The 20623-nt window shown below is 48.0% G+C and overlaps 1 protein-coding gene across 3 annotated transcripts in view; it reads left to right on the top strand.

The window, feature by feature from the left end:
* ADGRF3 (adhesion G protein-coupled receptor F3) overlaps nucleotides 1-20623 on the top strand; it is a 41360-nt gene that overhangs the window by 19178 nt on the left and 1559 nt on the right. The window contains exons 1-13 of one of the 3 annotated variants that reach the window (XM_055108147.2): nucleotides 7691-11474; nucleotides 12229-12341; nucleotides 12791-12857; nucleotides 13298-13441; nucleotides 13907-14080; nucleotides 14589-14834; nucleotides 15733-15942; nucleotides 16451-16594; nucleotides 16781-16977; nucleotides 17232-17411; nucleotides 18281-19663; nucleotides 20117-20158; nucleotides 20249-20488. In XM_055108147.2, coding sequence (XP_054964122.1) covers nucleotides 11297-11474; nucleotides 12229-12341; nucleotides 12791-12857; nucleotides 13298-13441; nucleotides 13907-14080; nucleotides 14589-14834; nucleotides 15733-15942; nucleotides 16451-16594; nucleotides 16781-16977; nucleotides 17232-17411; nucleotides 18281-19663; nucleotides 20117-20158; nucleotides 20249-20410 — 3240 coding nt within the window. In that variant the 5' untranslated portion in view covers nucleotides 7691-11296 and the 3' untranslated portion in view covers nucleotides 20411-20488. Of the gene's footprint in view, nucleotides 1-7690; nucleotides 11475-12228; nucleotides 12342-12790; nucleotides 12858-13297; nucleotides 13442-13906; nucleotides 14081-14588; nucleotides 14835-15732; nucleotides 15943-16450; nucleotides 16595-16780; nucleotides 16978-17231; nucleotides 17412-18280; nucleotides 19664-20116; nucleotides 20159-20248; nucleotides 20489-20623 lie in introns of those variants that run through there. The other 2 variants (XM_003827056.7, XM_024927632.5) reach the window with 2 other exon arrangements.

Consider the following 20623-nt stretch of genomic DNA (forward strand, 5'->3'; position numbering starts at 1 on the left):
ATGACCAGAAAGGAAGAGGACAAGAAGATGACCCCATACAGTTTTATGAGCTCCTGGGATCACTTCCCAGTTGTACAGGCGTGGATCTGACTCTAAACCACAAACCACCAGCAGAACTGCACTAAGAGATCGACCATCCATCACGCAGGTCCCGGGCCGGCCACTGGGTGGCACACATCTGCAGAAGATCTGAATAGCACCGTAAAGGTTTTGAAATGAGAATTGATGTTGAAAGCACAGTCCGCAGTGGGTTGATCAGAACTTGTGATTGAACCAAGCCAGGTAGATTACCTGCTAAAAAAGAAACATTAACACTTCCCACAGGTTTTAAACAAGATCCAGAGTCTCATAACATAATATTCAAAATTTCCAGGATAAAACTCAAAATTAACTGGCATTTGAAGAACCTGGAAATGTCAACTCACATGGGAAAAAACAATCAACATTTACCAATGCTGAGATGACAAAGATGTTGGAATTACCTGAAAAAGGCATTAAAGTACCTATTACAAAAGTGCCATAAGTAAATGTGAACACTGTTTTAAAAACAGAAGAAAGGGCGAAAAGCCTCAAGGAGGAAATAGAAAATATAAAGAACCAAATGGGAACTTTAGAACTGAAATATATAATAACCAAAAATGTTAAAGTTATTGCATGAGCTCTGTATTAAATTACTACCATGGCTGCTATAATAAATACCTACAAATGTAGTGACTTAAAACAAAACAAATGTAATATGTAATGTAATGTGTTCTGAGAGTGAGATGTGTGAAATGAATCTTACAGAGGTAAAATCAAGATGTCAGCAGATCTGCATTTCTTCTGGAAACCGCAGGGAAGAATCCATTTGCTTGCTCTTTCCAACTTCTGGAGCCTGTCATCAATCCTTGCCTCAAGGCCCTTTCCTTTATCTTTAAAGTGCATCAGTTTCACTGGACACAGTGGCTCACACCTGTCATCCCAGAACTTTGGGAGACCAAGGCAGGAGGATCATTTGAGCCCAGGAGTTTGAGACCAGCCTGGGCAACATAGTGAGACCCCATCTCTACAAAAAATAAAAATAAAAATTAGCCAAGCGTGATGACACACACCTGTGGTCCCAGCTACCCAGGAGGATGAGGCTCACTTGAGCCCACAAAGTCAAGGCTGCAGTGAGCCATGATTGTGCCACTGCACTCCAGCCTGGGCAACAGAGTGAGACCCTGTCTCAAAAAATAAATACATAAATAAAGTGCTGCATCAGTTCAACCTGTGCTTTTTTGTTTCTCACATTCGTGTCTCCCTTTTACAAGGATCCTTGTGATTACATTGGGCCCACACAGATTATCCGTGATAATATCCCTCTCAATATTCATAATTTAATCACATCTGCAAAATCCCTTTTGACATATACATTTACATATCCAGAAGTTCTAGGGATTAGCACATGGACATCTTTGGGTGGTCATTATTCTGTCTATCCAGGCTTAACAGCAGAACAGAGATGACAGAGAAAAAAGTCAGTCAACTTGAAGATAGATCAATAGAAACGATCCAATCTGAAAACCAGAGAAAAAAGATTGAAAACCTGAACAGAGCCACTGGGATCTGTGGATAAAATACTAAAAAGGCAGCTGGGCGCAGTGCCTCATGCCTGTAATCCCAGCACTTTGGGAGGCTGAGGCGGGCGGATCATGAGGTCAGGAAATCGAGACCATCTTGGCTAACAGGGTGAAACCCCGTCTCTACTAAAAATACCAAAAAATTAGCCAGGTGTGGGCATGCACCTGTGGTCCCAGCTACTCAGGAGGCTGAGGCAGGAGAATCGCTTGAACCTGGGAGGAGGAGATTGCAGTGATCGGAGATAGCACCGCTGCACTCCAGCCTAGGCAATAGAGCGAGACTCCGTCTCAAAAAAAAAAAAAAAAATACTAAAAAGGCCTAATAGTTGTGTCATTAGAGCGCCAGAGAAGAGGAGAAATAATTCAGTGCAGAAAAACAATTTGAAATAGTGGCTGATAAAAGACATAAATCTACAGATGCAAAAGCTCGCCAAATCCAAAAAGGATAAGTCCAAAGAAAGCCCACCTTAAACACATCATAACTGCTAAAAACTAAAGTCAAAGAAAAAATCTTGAAAGCAGCCAAGGAAAAATGATACATTACTTATAGGGGATCAATGAGTTATATGGCTGTGGATTTTGTTTTAGAAACCATGGAAGCCAGAAAGAAACAGAACACCACTTTTAAATACTGCAAAGACCATATATTTTAACTCCATTTTATTGATGTGAAAACTGAGGTCTAGAAAGATGAAGTGGTTGTCTCGAATCACAAGGCTCATTAATCCCATTCCTAATATAATGACCACTTTTCTACCATGCTGTGGTTTGAATGTGTCCCCCAAAGTTCATGTGTTGGAAACTTAATCCCTAATGCCACAGTGTTGAGGGGTGGAGATCTTTAAGAGGTGATTAGGTTGTGAGGACTCTGAGTCCATTTTGTGTTGCAATAACAGAATACCACAGACTGGCAAAAAAAAATTTTTTTTTTAAAAGAAGATGTTTATTTCTTACAGTCCTGGAGTCCTCTGGGAGTAGGCTCCTAATAAAAGGATAAGTTAGGGCCCCCTTCCTCTTTCTCTCTCCGTCTCTGTCTCTCTCTCTCCCGCCCCCACCCCACCATCTCTCTCTCTCTCATGTGCTCTCTTGAATTTCCATCTTCTGCCATGGGATGACAGAGCAGGAAGGCCCTCACCAGATGTGAGCCCCTCAACCTTGGACTTCTCAGCCTCCAGAGCTGTAAGAAATAAATGCCTTATTTAAAAAAAAAAAAAGTTACCCAGTCTGTGGTATTCTGTTATTGCAACACAGAACAGACTCAGACGTACTGATACAGCATCCTTGGTTTTTCTGAGCATGTATTGATACATTCTTTTAGCTGCAAGTAACAGAAAGCTGCTCTATCCAGCTCAAAGGGAAATAATGAAAGGAAGTCAGGTTCTCTGAAGGAACTAAAGATCAGGAGTGCAAATGAACATCAGGGATAAACTGAATTTGAAGAGGAACTCACCTCATGTTTGTCTGTTTCTGTATCCACATTAATTTTACTTTTCCTTGGAGCTCAGACTATTTTCCCAGTCCCCATGACAGAAAACCAAGAGCTGCTGAGTTTACAAGTTGTAGGCCCAACCCCAGACTCTCACTGGGTCCCAGTTCCAAAATTACCCCAGAAGAGAGAAATTGTTCCCACTTGGTTTTAGATGTGGACTGTACTGTAATCAGGGATTAGTGTAACCAAGTGTAAAACAGCTACTTTGGCCAAGCATGGTGGCTCACTCCTGTAATCCCAGCACTTCGGGAGGCCGAGGCAGGTGGATCACTTGAGGTCAGGAGTTTGAGACTAGCCTGGCCAACATGGTGAAACCCCATCTCTAATAAAAATGCAAAAATTAGCCGGGAGTGGTGGTGGGTGCCTGCAGTCCCAGCTACTTGGGAGGCTGAGGCAAGAGAACCGCTTGAACCTGGGAGACGGAGGTTGCAGTGAGCCAAGATTGTGCCATCTCACTCCAACCTGGGTGACAGAGAGAGACTCCATCTCAAAGAAAAAAGAAAAAGGCTACTTCGACGGTAAACCTGTGGTTATGGGCAGAGGGCAGTTTCTAAGAAATGAGTCAGAAAATAAGTAGAATATACTCATGAACAATAGGTTCTCAGTACAAGGACCTGCTATTTTTTGCCCTTGACACACATTTCTCTAGGGCTTCTAACAGGCTACTCAAAAATATTTTCTAGGTTTATTGACTTTATAAAATCTACTTACTTGTATATTTCATCATTAAATGAAGTTTTTCCGTTTTCCTGCTCACTAGAATATTGAAATAAGTTCACTACTGCATGGTTTGGCAGGGAATGCGTACTCACTTCTCCCATTTCCACAGAGGGAAAGGAACTTCCACTTCCAGAAGGATATATTTTCTGTTCCCTCTCCCTCTCACCGAAGCAAAAAGTGACTTATATCACTTTTTGACGTAAGGGGAACAGAGAGGGATTTCTGACCAGAGAACCAGAATATATCCTTCTGATAAGGATATATTCTGGTAAGACTTGGAGAATGAGCTCTGGGTGCCCCGTCTTTTGAAGTGGCCAGTCCTCCATACTTGTCCTCAGCTCCCCGTCCCCAGACAGGTAGACCTGGAGATGCCTTGCTGTGCCAGTGACTGAGTTAGTGAATTCAGTTCGAGGGGGATGTATTGGGAAGTACACTTGGCTCAGATCAAAATCACCTTCTCTCACTCAGCTTTTCCATTAATGAAGCTGACTCATGTCTGCTTTCCTATTAGTGACCCCTTTCCAAACCATAACACGTAGTTGTTGACTCAGAGAGAAAATTGTTCTTCTTTCATGGAGTAATACTACCATCTTGCAGCCGTCCAGGATTTGTATATCTTATATTTTTTATACTCACATTAGTCATCTTCTCTTATATGATTTCAGGATTTTGTCTCACACTTAAGTAGGTCATCTATACCTCCAAAATTATAAAATAATTTTCATTAATGGGTTTTAATAGATGGGGAATGGTACCTAACAGATACTTAAGTTTATAAGATTATAACCCTGAATTATGCCTTAAAATTAGTCAGGACCCTGGCTTGAGGATTTGAAATTATTTTATCTTTAGAAGAAACAGTTCTTCTCCACTCTAATGTCCTGGTCTCTCCATAGGTTTATTTGTATATAAGGTCAGCATGAAACTTTTGTGAAGACCCCACATCTTGTAAGAATCAAAGAAAGCATCAGAAATTCCATGAGTTTCTTCAGCTTCTCTAAGTTGTGCTCTTCAGGTACATAGCTTTAATATAAACGCTGAAGCAGGGTTTTCTGAACAGTCCCAGACAGCAAATACAGGATCTCATTCTAGGGTCCAGACTTAGATACTTAAATTATAGATCTAAGCCTGTCATTATTCCTTCTGAATAACTTTATACCATTTCTTTTAACATTTTAATGTCAGAAATATCTTTTTTCCAATAAAGACATATATGTGTCCAGCTTTTTGTTAAAATACCTCTTCTTGTCAAATATTTCACAGATAAGTAATTTTATAGCATCAAACAATTTTGAACAGACTCTTTCTATATTAGAGTTTTCTGTGTCAGCCGAGGATTAGCTGACTTGCCATTACTGGAATTGTCCTGCAGCTGGTTGAACAGCTGTGCATTTCCCCTTCTCTCTACACATGTCCCATGATGTGGCCGCTGCCACTGGCCACAGCTTGGTAGCAACCAGCAGAAATCCTGTATCGCATAACAGCTGTCATGACCTCTGAACCCAAATTGTATTTGTGCAAATACACCAAGATCCCCAGTCAGAATGGCTGTTACTAAAAAGCCAAAAATTAACAGATGCTGGCGAGGCTGTGGAGAAAAAGGAACACTTATAAACTGTTGGCGGGAGTGTAAATTAGTTCAGCCATTGTGGAAAACAGTGGCAATTCCTGAAAGACCTAAAGACAGAAATACCATTCTACCCAGCAATCCCGTTACTGGGTCTATACCCAAAGGTATATAAATCATTCTTTTATAAAGACATATGCATGTGGATGTTCATTGCAGCACTGTTCATAGTAGCAAAAACATGTAATCAACCTAAATGCCCATCAATGATAGACTGGATAAAGAAAATGTGGTACATATACACCATGGAATACTATGCAGCCATAAAAAAGAATGAGATCATGTCTTTTGCAGGGACATGGATGGAGCTGGAGGCCATTATCCTTAGCAAACTAACACAAGAACAGAAAACCAAATACCACATATTTTCACTTATAAGTGGGAGCTAAATGATGAAAACACATGGACACATAGAGGGGAACAACACACACTGGGGCCTTTCAGAGGGTGGGTCAGGAAAATAACTAATGGGTACTAGGCTTAATACCTGGGTGATGAAATAATCTGTACAACAAACCTCCATGACTCAAGTTTACCTATGTAACAAACCTGCACTTGTACCCCTGAACCTAAAACAAAAGTTAAAAAAAATACACCAAGATTCAATGTCTGGTTCATAGAGGTAACTAATATGTAGCAACCCCAGCAGTTACTTTCTCTCTTTCTTTTCTTTTTTCTTTTGAGACAGGGTCTTGCTCTGTTGCCCAGGCTGGAGTGCAGTGGCACGATCACAGCTCACTGTGGCTTTGACCTCCTGGGCTCAGGTGATCGTCCCACCTCAGCCTCCCATGTAGCTGGGATTACAAGCATGTGCCGCCACACCCAGCTAACTTTTTGTAGAGATGAAGTTTTGCCATATTGAGGTTTTGTCATGTTGCCCAGGCTGGTCTTGGACTCCTGGGCCTTAAGCAATCCACCCGCCTCGGCCTCCCAAAGTGCTGGGATTACAGGCATAAGCCACCACACCTGGGCCCAGCAGTTACTTTCTATAAGAGGTAATGGAGGCCGGGCGCGGTGGCTCATGCTTGTAATCCTAGCACTTTGGGAAGCCGAGGCAGGTGGATCTTTTGAGGCCAGGAGTTTGAGACCTGCCTGGCCAACATGGTGAAACCCCGTCTCTACTAAAAATACAAAATTATCTGGGTGTGGTGGTGGGCATCTGTAATCCCAGCTACTTGGGAGGCTGAGGCAGGAGAATCACTTAAACCTAGGAGATGGAGGTTGTAGTGAGCCAAGATTGCACCATTGTACTTCACCCTGGGCAACAGAGTGAGACTCTGTCTCAAAAAAAAAAACAAACAAACACAGAAGAAGAAGAAGTAATGGAGGCCAGGTCCAGCTGTGGCTCACGCCTGTAATCCCAACTACTTGGGCAGGCTGAGGTGGGAGAATCACTTTGGCCCAGGACTGTGAGGCCAGCCTGAACAACATAACAGGACCCTGTCTCTAAAAAATAAAAATGAAATAAGGGAGCACTGCTTACTAGCAGCCTTCACAATCCATGTTTAGAGGTGTCCAGGAGCAACCTAGGAGCTCAGAGAAGCTGCCAGCAGTTAAAAACTTATCAGTTTCCAAAAATCATTATGTATATTGGAGGGACAAAGGCCAATCACCTTGTGGTTCACTTTGGACTTGGGAGTAGGTAGGTGGCAGCAATAAGTCCCCGTTGGTCTGAACTCCACTTTGCCTAAGACCTGATTCAGCCTGTGGGTGCTTCCTGACACCCCAAGAAACTGATCGGTCCATAAGACTGTAAGATTTGATATAGATATACAGATATATAGATTTTTTTTGAGATGGAGTCTCACTCTGTTGCCCAGGCTGGAGTGCAGTGGTGCAATCTCGGCTCACTGCAACCTCCGCCTCCTGGGTTCAAGTGATTCTCATGCCTCAGTCTCCCGAGTAACTGGGATTACAGGTGCCCACCACCACCCCTGGCTAATTTTTTTTGTATTTTTAGTAGAGACGGGTTTTCACCATGTCGACCAGGCTGGTCTTGAACTCCTGACCTCAGGTGATCCACCTGCCTCGGCCTCCCAAAGTGCTGGGATTAGATTACAGGAGTGAGCCACTGCACCCAGCCAGATATGATATTTTTATTAAGATCTTTTCTATTACAGAATACAAAATTGAAACATACAGAAAAGTAGAAAAATATACCAAATCCTACCATTTAATTACAATCACTGTTTATGTCTTGGTGTATTTCATTTATTGATTGATTGATTTGATACAAATATTACCTAAGGCCTCCAATGCACGGTGCTAGGCGCTGGGGGGTACTGAGGTAAACTCAATGCTTTGGAGAGCCTGCAGCAATTCCCTCCAGTCTTTTTCTAGATATCTCTGTACATGCAAAAACATTTCAAGCTTTTCTAAAATCATAGGAACAGTCTAAAAAGTGTAAAATAAATCTCAATTTTATCAATAGTTTTGAACACCTTGGACACCTTAGCTTTACTTGAACTAGGAATATGTTGCTCTCATTTCTACTGTCACTATTAGTCATGAACTCAAAGTGGTTAAGATGAGAGATGAGCTGGGAATCAATTAGGGAAAATTATGTTTGGGGGTGAAATACGGAGGACCTCTCCAGCTCCAGCTCCATCAGCTTTCTTTTCTTTTCTTTTCTTTTTTTTTTTTTTTTTTTTTTGAGACAGATTCTTGCTCTGTCGCCCAGGCTGGAGTGCAGTGGCAGTGATCTCGGCTCGCTGCAACCTCCACCTCCCAGGTTCAAGCGATTCTCCTCCCTCAGCCTCCCAAGTAGCTGGGATTACAGGCACGCGCCACCACACCCAGCTAATTTTCATATTTTAGTAGAGATGGGGTTTCACCACTTTGGCCAGGCTGGTCTCGAACTCCTGACCTCATGATCTGCCCACCTTGGCCTCCAAGGTGTAGTGCTGGGATTACAGGCATGAGCCACCGCACCCAGCCTCTATCAGCTTGCTTTTTTTTTTTTTTTTTTTTTTTGAGGAGTCTCATTCTGTCACCCAGGCTGGAGTGCAAAGGCACGATCTCAGCTCACTGCAACCTCCACCTCCCTGGTTCAAGCAATTCCCTGCCTCAGTCTTTTGAGGAGCTGGGATTACAGGGGCACACCACCAAACCTGGCTAATTTTTTTGTATTTTTAGTAGAAACGGGGTTTCACCATGTTGGCCAGACTGGTCTCGAACTCCTGATCTCAGGTGATCAGCCCACCTCGGCCTCCCAAAGTGCTGGGATTACAGGTGTGAGCCACCGCGCCCAGCCTCTATTAGCTTTCTAATGTCCTCGGACTTCCTTGTTCCTTCAGTGTTCCTGCTGATGGATGAACAGCCTTCCCTCCACTGGAGGCCGTCCTTGCCTCTCCTAACTGGGGGCTGCCATGGCTCAGTCTCCCCTCGGCACTGAAGCAGCCACTCTTCTGGGTCTCAGTCCACCTCTTGCTTGTGTATTTCCTGGTCCTCAACAGACCCTGTTGAGCATGGTCTAGGACCACTTCATGCCTTGACAGACTCCATTTGGAGACTGCAGCAGATGCTGTTGATGTCCCACATCCCCTTGGCCCATCTGAGACTGCCTATAGCTGCAACAGACAGCACACAGCATGCTAATAGCATCCTACCTCCAGCACCTGTGTTTTCTCTCTCACTTCTCTCTCTGGTTCTCAAACCAGATTCTCCACCATTTTCATGTTTTCTGAAATCAGCTATTTACAAGAGCAATTGCTCCCATGAGTGTATTTGCTCTGTGTGTCTGCTCTTCCATTAGCAGCAAAACTGGCAAGGGGGGATTGGAGGTGGAGGTGGAGGTGGAAATGCAATGGGGCTATGTTTCTACCATAGGTACTTCGTACTTTGTGTGTGTGTTTAAATCAACTTTTTTTGATTTTAAAAAAAAATGTCTATGATTAGAAAAACTATATATGAAACAGCACACAGACCCATCCAGACCCTTAATCCCTTTCTCCAGAAGCAACAACTATTGTCAAATTTCTGATGTATTCTTCCAGAAATATTCTAGGGATATAAAAGTACAAGCATCTTAAATAGATTCCTTTTGTTTACATACATGGGAGCATAATATATATAACATATATTTAAACTTCACTACATATATTGGGGATCACTTCAAAATAAAGCTACTTCACTTTTCCCCCACAACTTTAAGTAATGTGTTGTTTGGAAATCCCAAGATTTATATAAGCTCTCCCTTTTTAATAGACATTTTGATTGTTTAATCAACTCATTTGCTATCACAAACAATTCTGCCTTGAATATTCTTATGTACATGTTTTTACACACATGTACAACTATACTTTTAATACTTAATATAATTAAAATTTTCTCTTTTGATAATTAGCAGGTGAGAAATAGTACCTTCTTGTTTGATTTGTATTTCTGATGCGTAAAGTTGGAGGTTTGTATATGTTTATCAAACTACTTCTTTTTTATTTTTATTTTTTTAAGACAGAGTTTCGCTCTTGTTGCCCAGGCTGGAGTGCAATGGTGCAATTTCAGCTCACTGCAACCTCCGCCTCACAGGTTCAAGCAGTTCTCCTGCCTTAGCCTCCTAAGTAGCTGAGATTACAGAGATGCGCCACCACGCCTGGCTAGTTTTGTATTTTTAGTTGAGACAGGGTTTCACCATGTTGGGCAGGCTGGTCTCGAACTCCTGACCTCAGGTGATCCACTCACCTCGGCCTCCCAAAGGGTTGGGATTACAGGTGTGAGCCACCGTGCATGCCCATTATCAAACTATTTCTATTCCTTCTTCAGTGAATTGCCTATTCCCATTTTTGCCTATTTTCTATCTTATTGATATGAAAACTAGAAGAAAGTTCCTTTGTTGAGAAAATTATTCTTCTTAGGCCAAACTTAAAAGTTTTTAGACAGTCAAATTTATTTCCTTTTTGGCTTCTCAGTTTTATGTATTTAAAAAACTTAAATACATAAAAAACCAGTATTATCAATTTAAAAAACCTTCCGCAGTTTAAAATTATTTTATGAAATAACTTGATAATTTTTTCTAGTATTCTCTCAGATTCTTTTTTACATTTAAGACTCTAGGCCAGTGCAGTGGTGCACACGTGTAATCTCAGGTTCTTTGGAGGCTAAGGTGGGAGGATAGCTTGAGCCCAAGAGTTTGAGGCTATGGTGAGCTATGATCATGAGCTTTGATCATGCTACTGCACTCTAGCCCAGGCAACAGAGGGAGACCTTGTTTCTAAAAGAAAGAAAAAGAGCGAGAGTGAGAGCAAGCGAGAGAGAGAGAAAGAAGGAAAGAGAGAGAGAAAAGAAGGAAGGAAAGAGTGAGGAAAGAGAAAGAAAGAAACAAAGAAAGAAAGGAAGGAAGGAAGGGAGGGAGGGAGAGAAAGAAGGGAAGGAAGGAAGGGAGGGAGGGAGGGAGGATTCTAGTCTATCTGGAAATTATTTTAGAGTAAAAATCAGCTCTCATATTTTTATCTTTTCTTTATTTTTCATTTGTAACCTTGACTGTTTGATCAGTGATTCAGCCTTTGAGGAGTTCAGAACAATCCAGATTTCCCAGGTCCTTGGGAACATGACTGAACCTGGCTTATAGACATGTTGCTGGTTGTGACTTCGAACCCCTAAGCCTCTCCTGCTCTCGGAGCTTTTGGTCCAGAGCCCAAGAAGAGCCTGGGCACCATTCTCACTGGGGCATGTGGGCTCCAGGTGGCCCCCACAGTGACCTGGATTCCCATTTCACTCAGAGTCACAGGCTGTAGCGCTTCCTCTGTAAATTCAGCCCTGGCTCCCTCCCCTCTTCCCTCCCATCCCATCTGCACACTGCCCTGCCAGCTCTTCCTTGCGGAAATTTGCATCGTGGGCTTGTAGGGACTGCTTCACTGAGCCATGGTCTGTTCGGCTGCCCCGCTGCTGCTCCTGGCCACAACTCTTCCCCTGCTGGGGTCACCAGTTGCCCAAGCATCCCAACCTGTAAGTGAGACTGGGGTGAGACCCAGGGAAGGTCTGCAGAGGCGACGATGGGGACCTCTGATTGGGAGAGACAAAGCATGGAATGAAAGGCTAGGTAGTGGGGAAAGGGCTGAGGGGAGAGGAAGTAATGTGTAAGGAAAGTGGATGCTTTGTTATGAGATCTCTGAGAACTCAATTTTATTTTCCTGGGTGTGGGGGATAGCTCTTGTTTCCTTATTTGAGTCCCTGTAAACTCATATGATACCTGCTGTACTTTGGATAAAGTCTCATTCAGTCAAGCTGGCCATTTAAAAAGAAAAAGAAAAATTTTGCAGATTTGGAAACTATTGGCTTAGAGGATGGGAGAGAATCTGAGGAAAGACATCAGAGTCTAGAGGGTGCCCTTCCATCTGTGCTCTCCTCAATAGAGAGCTATATCTATGGCTATGTCTATGTCTATATATCACTAAGCCTAAATCTATCTCTATTGCTAAATTTAAATCTATCTTTATGTAAATATATATCTGTATCTGTATCTAAATCTATCTATATCTATATCTTTTTTAAGACATGCTCTCACCATGTTGCCCAGGCTGGACTTGAACTCCTGGGCTCAAGTGATCCTCCCACCTCAGCCTCCCAAGTAACTGGGACTAAAGGCATGTGCCATTGTGACCAGCTTATACTCACGTCTTATCCATATTCGTATCTATATCAATATCTGGTTTTGGATAGATATCCACACGCACACGCAGGTGCATATAGACAGGGCTCAGGTCTGTGACACAGTGAGCCCCTCCATATTTCCTGGAGGAAGGACTGCCATGTTCTCTCTCCTTGGCCCAGCTCCGTCCTCACCTCCCTACCAGACAGACCCTTCCCTGCCTGCCCCATCCCCCTATCTTCTAGCTTTGGCCGATGGCCCAAGGGCCAGACAATGTGGGCCCAGACCTCCACCCTCACCCTGACAGAGGAGGAGTTGGTGAGGAAATAATGTACAGGAACCAAAGACGGAGGAAAGAGGCTGCCTTCTGCTCACCCTGCTGTCAAATCCTACAGAAGGAATAAACTCCCCAAGCGCCTGGGCCCCAGCCAGCAATGTCCAGCTCTGCTGCTGGAGCTCCAGACCAAGCCATTTCAATTAGCCTAGAGGCCCAGGGACAGGTAAACGCAGGAAGGAATTAAACAAAGCATGTTGACTTCCCAGGGCGTGCCTGGTTCCTGGTCTTGGGTGGGATAGCAGGGTTCCTGGGGTTGCATCCCTGGCACCCCCTAACAGAAGCCTGCTTTCCCTTCCTGATGTGTACACTTGACTCCTGGCAAAAAGAAGAGCTGGTTGAGACTGAGTCATGCTGGCTGAGACTAGTCAGGCTGGCCCCTGGGGTGCCTTTGGAAGGGACTTGAGGTCTCCCCCTCTGTGTTCTGTTCCAGGGACAGAGTCAGGCTGGAGGGGAATCTGGATCTGGGCAGCTCCTGGACAAAGAGAATGGAGCAGGGGGTGAGTGTATGGACAGGAGGAGGAGGGAGGGGGACGAGATGGGAGCCGGGAATGAGGTGGAAACCCAGGACCCAGAAAGGAGAGGGCAGGTGCAGCGAGAGAGTGGTGGCGGAGAGAGAGGACTGGCTCTGATCACAGTCGGACAGGTCTGTGACCAGTTCTCTAGCGGAGAGGCCTGGAAATGAACTCATTTGTCTTTGGAGCCTCATCCATAAAATAGGTGTTGCTGGACGGATGACATGAAGCCGTGTATCTGAAGGCACAGTGCCTAGGGGAGGACTTGTTCCCTTCCTGAGCCCTGTCTATATGCACCTGGACAGGCTGTGGGAGGGGGTCTGCTCTGCATTCCTGGGACTGGCCAGCTAGGTGAGAGAATCCAGAGGGGACCGGTTTGTGGCCTCGCTGCCTGTCCTCTCCAGCTGTCCCCTCTGCTCCTGTAGAATCAGCGCGGGTCTCCGTCTATGTACATCTGGACTTTCCAGATAAGACCTGGCCCCCTGAACTCTCCAGGACACTGACTCTCCCTGCTGCCTCAGCTTCCTCTTCCCCAAGGCCTCTTCTCACTGGCCTCAGACTCACAACAGGTACCACTTGCGTGGGAAGGGGGCTGAGAGTGAATGAACATAGGCTCCCGGGCCTCCTGCAGCCAGCTTGCCTGAGACTCTGTGAGCCCCTCTGTATTTCCTGGAGGAAGGGCTGCCTGGTTCTGTCTCCGTGGCCCAGCTCCTTCCTCACCTCCCTACCAGACAGACCCTTCCTTGCCTGCCCCATCCCCCTATCTTCTAACTTTGGCTGATGGCCCAAGGGACAGACAACGTGGGCCCAGACCTCCACCTTCACCTGTTCCCTGGCCCCCGAGACATCTGCTGCTTCGAGTCCTGACTGAGGAGGCAGTCCTGATGCATGGGCCTGACTGAGGCACCTGTAGCTTGGGGATTGGTCCAGATACCCAGCCCTAAAGCCTCTCAGGCATCAGGCAGGTGTCTGCCCTGCCCACCTAGCTTCCTCAGACAGCCTGCCCACCCCCTCTTCTCTTCTCTCTGTCACAGAGTGTAATGTCAACCACGAGGGGAATTTCTATTGTGCTTGCCTCTCTGGCTACCAGTGGAACACCAGCATCTGCCTCCATTACCCTCCTTGTCAAAGCCTCCACAACCACCAGCCTTGTGGCTGCCTTGTCTTCAGCCATCCCGAACCCGGGTACTGCCAGTTGCTGCCACCTGGTGAGGAAGGTTGGGAACTTGGAAACCAATGGCCTTAAGTGAAATAAATGTTCTCAGTGGTTTTCTCCTCTCTGAACCTGTAGTTTGGCCAGCTGGTCCAAGCACAGCTGCTCCTCTGGGTGGGAGAAAAAGCCAGCCATCATAGCAGATCACAGGCCCTGAGCTTGGAACCTGAGTAGGGAGACTAATGAGAGAGGCCCCAGAGACATAAGGACCAGAAGAGAAAGTGCTGGAGTGACTGCTTTTTACCCTAGCAGGCAGGAAGCAGCTCCAGTAGCCCCAAGATACCTGGGGGAGGGAGAGGCATAAACCAAAAAGGTTCCCTCTTTGGTTTCCAATAACAGATAGAGTCTTCCAGGCTGGATCGCAGCAGCCACATTCAGGTGCCCATCCAGGGACAAAAAGAAAAAGTTAAAAAGCTAGGGAGGGAGTGTGGAGGAATGGGCTCCAGAGTCAGGGGAGAAGCCTTTGCTCAGCTGCATCTGAGGGCCATAAGTCCCTCCTCCAGGGTCCCCTGTCACCTGCCTCCCTGCAGTCCCCGGGATCCTCAACCTGAACTCCCAGCTGCAGATGCCTGGTGACACGCTGAGCCTGACTCTCCATCTGAGCCAGGAGGCCACCAACCTGAGCTGGTTCCTGAGGCACCCAGGGAGCCCCAGTCCCATCCTCCTGCAGCCAGGGACACAGGTGTCTGTGACTTCCAGCCACGGCCAGGCTGCCCTCAGCATCTCCAACATGTCCCATCACTGGGCAGGTAGCCAGCCTGTCCTCTCCTTGCCTCCTTTCTCCTTCCTCTTACTTCCCTTCTTCCTCCTCTTCCTTCTCTGCTTTCCTTCACCTCTTCTTCCCACGCCTCCCTCCCTTCTCCTTCCTTCTTTTCTTTCCACCTCTTTCTCACCCTTTTCATCTTTCCATTTACCCATTCTGGGGAAACAAAGGCTAAGAGGTCCCTTGGTGTGAAAAATTGCAATGTGGAAAATTCTAAAAATGGCCAGCTGTTTTCACTGTGGTCTGGGACTTCTGAGACCCTTTTCAGGGTTTACAAAGTCACAACTATTGTCCTAATATGCTAAGATGTCATTTGACCCTTTCACTCCCACTCCCTCAGGTGTAGACAGTGGCCCTTTCCAGAGGCTACAGGGCCATCACGAGATTGAATGCAAATGCAGATGGGAGAACCCAGACACGGGCAAGATTTGCAAACATGTAAAACAAAGTCACTTGTCTAATTATGTTTTGGAAAATGTAGTTATTTTTCACAAAAATGCTTCTGTTAACAAAAATACTACAATTCTCCACACAAAATATGGAGAATGTGGAGAATACCGTCTCAATGTCTGCTGAGAACAGATCCATGTTTTTCAAGATGCTAAAATGGCAGGGGTGGTGCAGGAAGGGCATCTGCTCTAGGGAGAGCATGAAATTCACGGGCATGGGCTGATAAAAGAGAGATCTCTTCTACCTCCTGGAAATCCTTCTTGGGGACAGGGAATGTCCACCAAAGGGGCCATCCTGGGACCTTACTTGCTGGGGTTAAGCACTGGGTGGCAGGCAGAGGACGGGAGCAAGGCTGTGGCTTGGAAAGCAGCAGAGATTCTGTGGTGCAGCGGGGCCCAGAGGAGCCACATGGCGCCGCACACACGTGTCTGCAGGTGAGTACATGAGCTGCTTCGAGGCCCAGGGCTTCAAGTGGAACCTGTATGAGGTGGTGAGGGTGCCCTTGAAGGCGACAGATGTGGCTCGACTTCCATACCAGCTGTCCATCTCCTGTGCCACCTCCCCTGGCTTCCAGCTGAGCTGCTGCATCCCCAGCACAAACCTGGCCTACGCCGCGGCCTGGAGCCCTGGAGAGGGCAGCAAAGGTATGAGAAGGGGCCAGCAGTCAGGGGTCAGAGGGACCAGGGGGCAGCTGTCTCTTCCAGGCAGCTGGGTCTTCAGCTCATGAGAAACAGAGGCCACAGTTCAACCAGAGAGTGGGGTCCAAGGCCAACACTGTTTTCTACCCCATCAGAGCCATGCCACGTCTATTGCCATAATATAACCACGTGTATAGGAAACTTTTGCAAAATGCTGTCATCTACACAATCTCATTTAACTCTCTATGGAATTAGTTTGATGATAGTCTCCATTTTACAAATGAGGAAATGGTGGAAACTGAGTCCTAGAGCTTGTTAGAGACCCCACAGTCCCCTCCAGCAAAATCCAAGCTCTCTTCCTCTGTCCAAGTGGAGCCCACACATCATTCGGCTCTTCCCCACTGCTTCCTCTGTTTCTGAATTGCTAGAAAGACTGAAACAGCATGTCAGAGCCTGCTGGGTTCCAGGCCTGTCCCTGGCCCAGTGACAGTTCCCTTCTTCATTTTGCCCTCAGCCTCCTCCTTCAACGAGTCAGGCTCTCAGTGCTTTGTGCTGGCTGTTCAGCGCTGCCCGATGGCTGACACCACGTACACTTGTGACCTGCAGAGCCCGGGCCTGGCTCCACTCAGGGTCCCCATCTCCATCACCATCATCCAGGGTACGCAGGGCCTGGGGCCCAGTGGGCTGGTCCCAGCTGCTTGCCTTGGGAGCATGGGCTCTCTTGCATGGCGCGTCCCTGCCCTGGGCAACAGGACCAGGCTTCGGGGCCCGCATAGGGTTCTGCCCAAGGAGAGGCTCAGGTGAGGCTGTGATTGCTGAGTACCGCCTGCTCGTCATTCTTCAGATGGAGACATCACCTGCCCCGAGGACACCTCGGTGCTCACCTGGAATGTCACCAAGGCTGGCCACGTGGCACAGGCCCCATGTCCTGAGAGCAAGAGGGGCATAGTGAGGAGGCTCTGCGGGGCTGACGGAGTCTGGGGGCCTGTCCACAGCAGCTGCACAGATGCGAGGCTCCTGGCCTTGTTCACTAGAACCAAGGTGAAGCTTCCACCCTGCTGCCCACGTGCCCCCTCCACGGCCCACCCTAGCCTCTCTAGGACCCAGCTTGCAGACCCTTTTCCCCAAGGCCCAGCCCGCAGGCTGTTCAGCTTCTCTGAACTGGAGCCCTAGCAGAGCCAGGAAGTAGGTGTGGGAGGGCTTCTGGGGGTCAACAATCTCCATGGGTCTGGGATGCTCTTCTCAAACCATCATTCCACCATGTGTCCCACTTCCTGCTGTCTTGTCTGTCTCAGCTGCTGCAGGCAGGCCAGGGCAGTCCTGCTGAGGAGGTGCCACAGATCCTGGCACAGCTGCCAGGGCAGGTGGCAGAGGCAAGTTCACCCTCCGACTTACTGACCCTGCTGAGCACCATGAAATACTTGGCCATGGTGGTGGCAAAGGCCAGAATACAGCTTGACCGCAGAGCCCTGAAGGTGAGATCTCTGAGCCACAGTGGGGGCCAGCTGGGCAGTCGGGGGCTGAAGACTCCCCACCTGTGGGCACTTCTGTCCCTCTGATGTCACCATGGGCTGTCGAGCAGCAGACCTTTCCAGAGTCCAGGGGCCTGCTCCTGGTCCATTTCTCCTCTCAGACACCACTCTCTGAGGCTGCAGAATGGAGGCCTGGCGCTGGGAGCACATGGGGGTTGGAGGCAGGCAAGGGTGTGGAGACATGAGGCCCGAGGCGTGTGTGCGCATGCAGGCGTGTGGCTATGATACAGACAGGAAGTTTCCATGGAGACACTGAAGTATGCTTGGCTTTGCTGGGCTCACCTAAATTGGCTCTCAGTATGGGCATCCATTGGTGACCCATGAGCTGCAGCCAAAAGTGTAACAAAGGGCAATGATATTACACACCGTTCACGCCTGGGAATACATAGCATGTGTGAATGCACAGACATGCGTGTGGCCATTGCCTCCAGGACATGGTGCCCTCTACCACTGCTGGTCACCATTCCTAGCTTTGCAGACCTGGAGGGGCCAAAGAATGGGAGAAGTCCCCTCTTAGAACCTGGGTGCCCCCTAGGGATGGAGGGGGAAGAAGGGTTTTCAGCAGAGGGGCTGGGTGCAGGTCAGGGGACATATCCTTGAAGATGCCCCCAGGTGGTTGGCCAAACAGCTCCCTGTTCTTCCCATCTAGAAAGTCTCCCTTCACAGGCCTGTCTTCCTCTCCCTTTTCTCTCCAACCTTGGGTTGCACACTGGACTGGGAAGGGAAGGTGTGGGGTCTGTTGTTCTCATTGCCCCCGGCTCAGTCCTGTGGGCGCCAGCAGACGGGGCTCATCTTTCTTTTGGGCGCTGCAGAATCTCCTGATTGCCACAGACAAGGTCCTAGATATGGACACCAGGTCTCTGTGGACCCTGGCCCAAGCCCGGAAGCCCTGGGCAGGCTCGACTCTCCTGCTGGCTGTGGAGACCCTGGCATGCAGCCTGTGTCCACAGGACCACCCCTTCGCCTTCAGCTTACCCAATGTGCTGCTGCAGAGCCAGCTGTTTGGACCCACGTTTCCTGCTGACTACAGCATCTCCTTCCCTACTCGGCCCCCACTGCAGGCTCAGATTCCCAGGCACTCACTGGTCCCATTGGTCCGTAATGGAACTGAAATAAGTATTACTAGCCTGGTGCTGCGAAAACTGGACCACCTTCTGCCCTCAAACTATGGACAAGGGCTGGGGGATTCCCTCTATGCCACTCCTGGCCTGGTCCTTGTCATTTCCATCATGGCAGGTGACCGGGCCTTCAGCCAGGGAGAGGTCATCATGGACTTTGGGAACACAGATGGTTCCCCTCACTGTGTCTTCTGGGATCACAGTCTCTTCCAGGGCAGGGGGGGTTGGTCCAAAGAAGGGTGCCAGGCACAGGTGGCCAGTGCCAGCCCCACTGCTCAGTGCCTCTGCCAGCACCTCACTGCCTTCTCCATCCTCATGTCCCCACACACTGTTCCGGAAGAACCCGCTCTGGCGCTGCTGACTCAAGTGGGCTTGGGAGCTTCCATACTGGCGCTGCTTGTGTGCCTGGGTGTGTACTGGCTGGTGTGGAGAGTCGTGGTGCGGAACAAGATCTCCTATTTCCGCCACGCCGCCCTGCTCAACATGGTGTTCTGCTTGCTGGCCGCAGACACTTGCTTCCTGGGCGCCCCATTCCTCTCTCCAGGGCCCCAAAGCCCGCTCTGCCTTGCTGCCGCCTTCCTCTGTCATTTCCTGTACCTGGCCACCTTTTTCTGGATGCTGGCGCAGGCCCTGGTGTTGGCCCACCAGCTGCTCTTTGTCTTTCACCAGCTGCCAAAGCACCGAGTTCTCCCCCTCATGGTGCTCCTGGGCTACCTGTGCCCACTGGGGTTGGCAGGTGTCACCCTGGGGCTCTACCTACCTCAAGGGCAATACCTGAGGGAGGGGGAATGCTGGTTGGATGGGAAGGGAGGGGCGTTATACACCTTCGTGGGGCCAGTGCTGGCCATCGTAGGCGTGAATGGGCTGGTACTAGCCATGGCCATGCTGAAGTTGCTGAGACCTTCACTGTCAGAGGGACCCCCAGCAGAGAAGCGCCAAGCTCTGCGGGGGGTGATCAAAGCCCTGCTCATTCTTACACCCATCTTTGGCCTCACCTGGGGGCTGGGCCTGGCCACTCTGTTAGAGGAAGTCTCCACGGTCCCTCATTACATCTTCACCATCCTCAACACCCTCCAGGTAGGTGATGGGGGGTGGCTGTGTTTTTTGCCTTTTTAGATGGTCTAAGTCACTGCCAATCTCTTCTCTAGGAGGTACCAAGGTGGAGCAGAAGAAACATAGGTTCAGGAATTTTGGAAGGCTTAGGTGTGGATCCCAGTTCCTCCACTGAGTAGCTGGATAACTTTGGACAAATTACATAACCCTTCTGAGCTTTGGTTTTCTTATCTGTAAAATAATAGCTGATTTTGTTGGAGAAATCAGGAAATTGTCAGTACCCAATCCTTTGCTATCCCTTTTATAACCATAACAATAAGAAAAGCACCTGAAATGGATCCTATGCACCAAATGGTGGTAACAGAAAAATTGAGATGAGAAGCCTTAGGATGTGAATTACACAGGACAGAAGGAGCACGTTGATTCGGGTGGATCCCTTCCTCCTTGACCAGCTTATCCCCATGTCCCTCTTCTCAGGGCGTCTTCATCCTATTGTTTGGTTGCCTCATGGACAGGAAGGTAAGTCTGCCCACCTAACCCCCTGCCTCACTTGCAGCCCGCAGGCCGGGGCTGTGGCTGGCATAAGCAGAGCATTTACCTCTCCTGCAGATACAAGAAGCTTTGCGCAAACGCTTCTGCCGCACCCAAGCCCCCAGCTCCACCATCTCCCTGGTGAGTTGCTGCCTTCAGATCCTCAGCTGTGCATCTGAGAGCATGTCAGAAGGCATTCCATGGCCTTCCTCAGAGGACATGGGCACAGCCAGAAGCTGAGAGAAGATTGGGGTTGTTTTTTAGAATGAGCAGTTTTCCAGTTCCAGCTCCCCACCAGTGGAATGAGCAGCCTGGTCAGAGCAGTCAGGATCAGGGTCCTGGGTTCCTGATTATCACCTGGACTCCTGCTGACTCTCTTTTCTCTGGTTTCTCCATCTAAAAATCTGCCTCCAGTTAACATTTGAAGGAAAAGTGTGGGATCAGTACTCATGG

Source organism: Pan paniscus, chromosome 12, assembly GCF_029289425.2.
Source record: "Pan paniscus chromosome 12, NHGRI_mPanPan1-v2.0_pri, whole genome shotgun sequence".
Taxonomy (NCBI): Eukaryota; Metazoa; Chordata; class Mammalia; order Primates; family Hominidae; genus Pan; species Pan paniscus.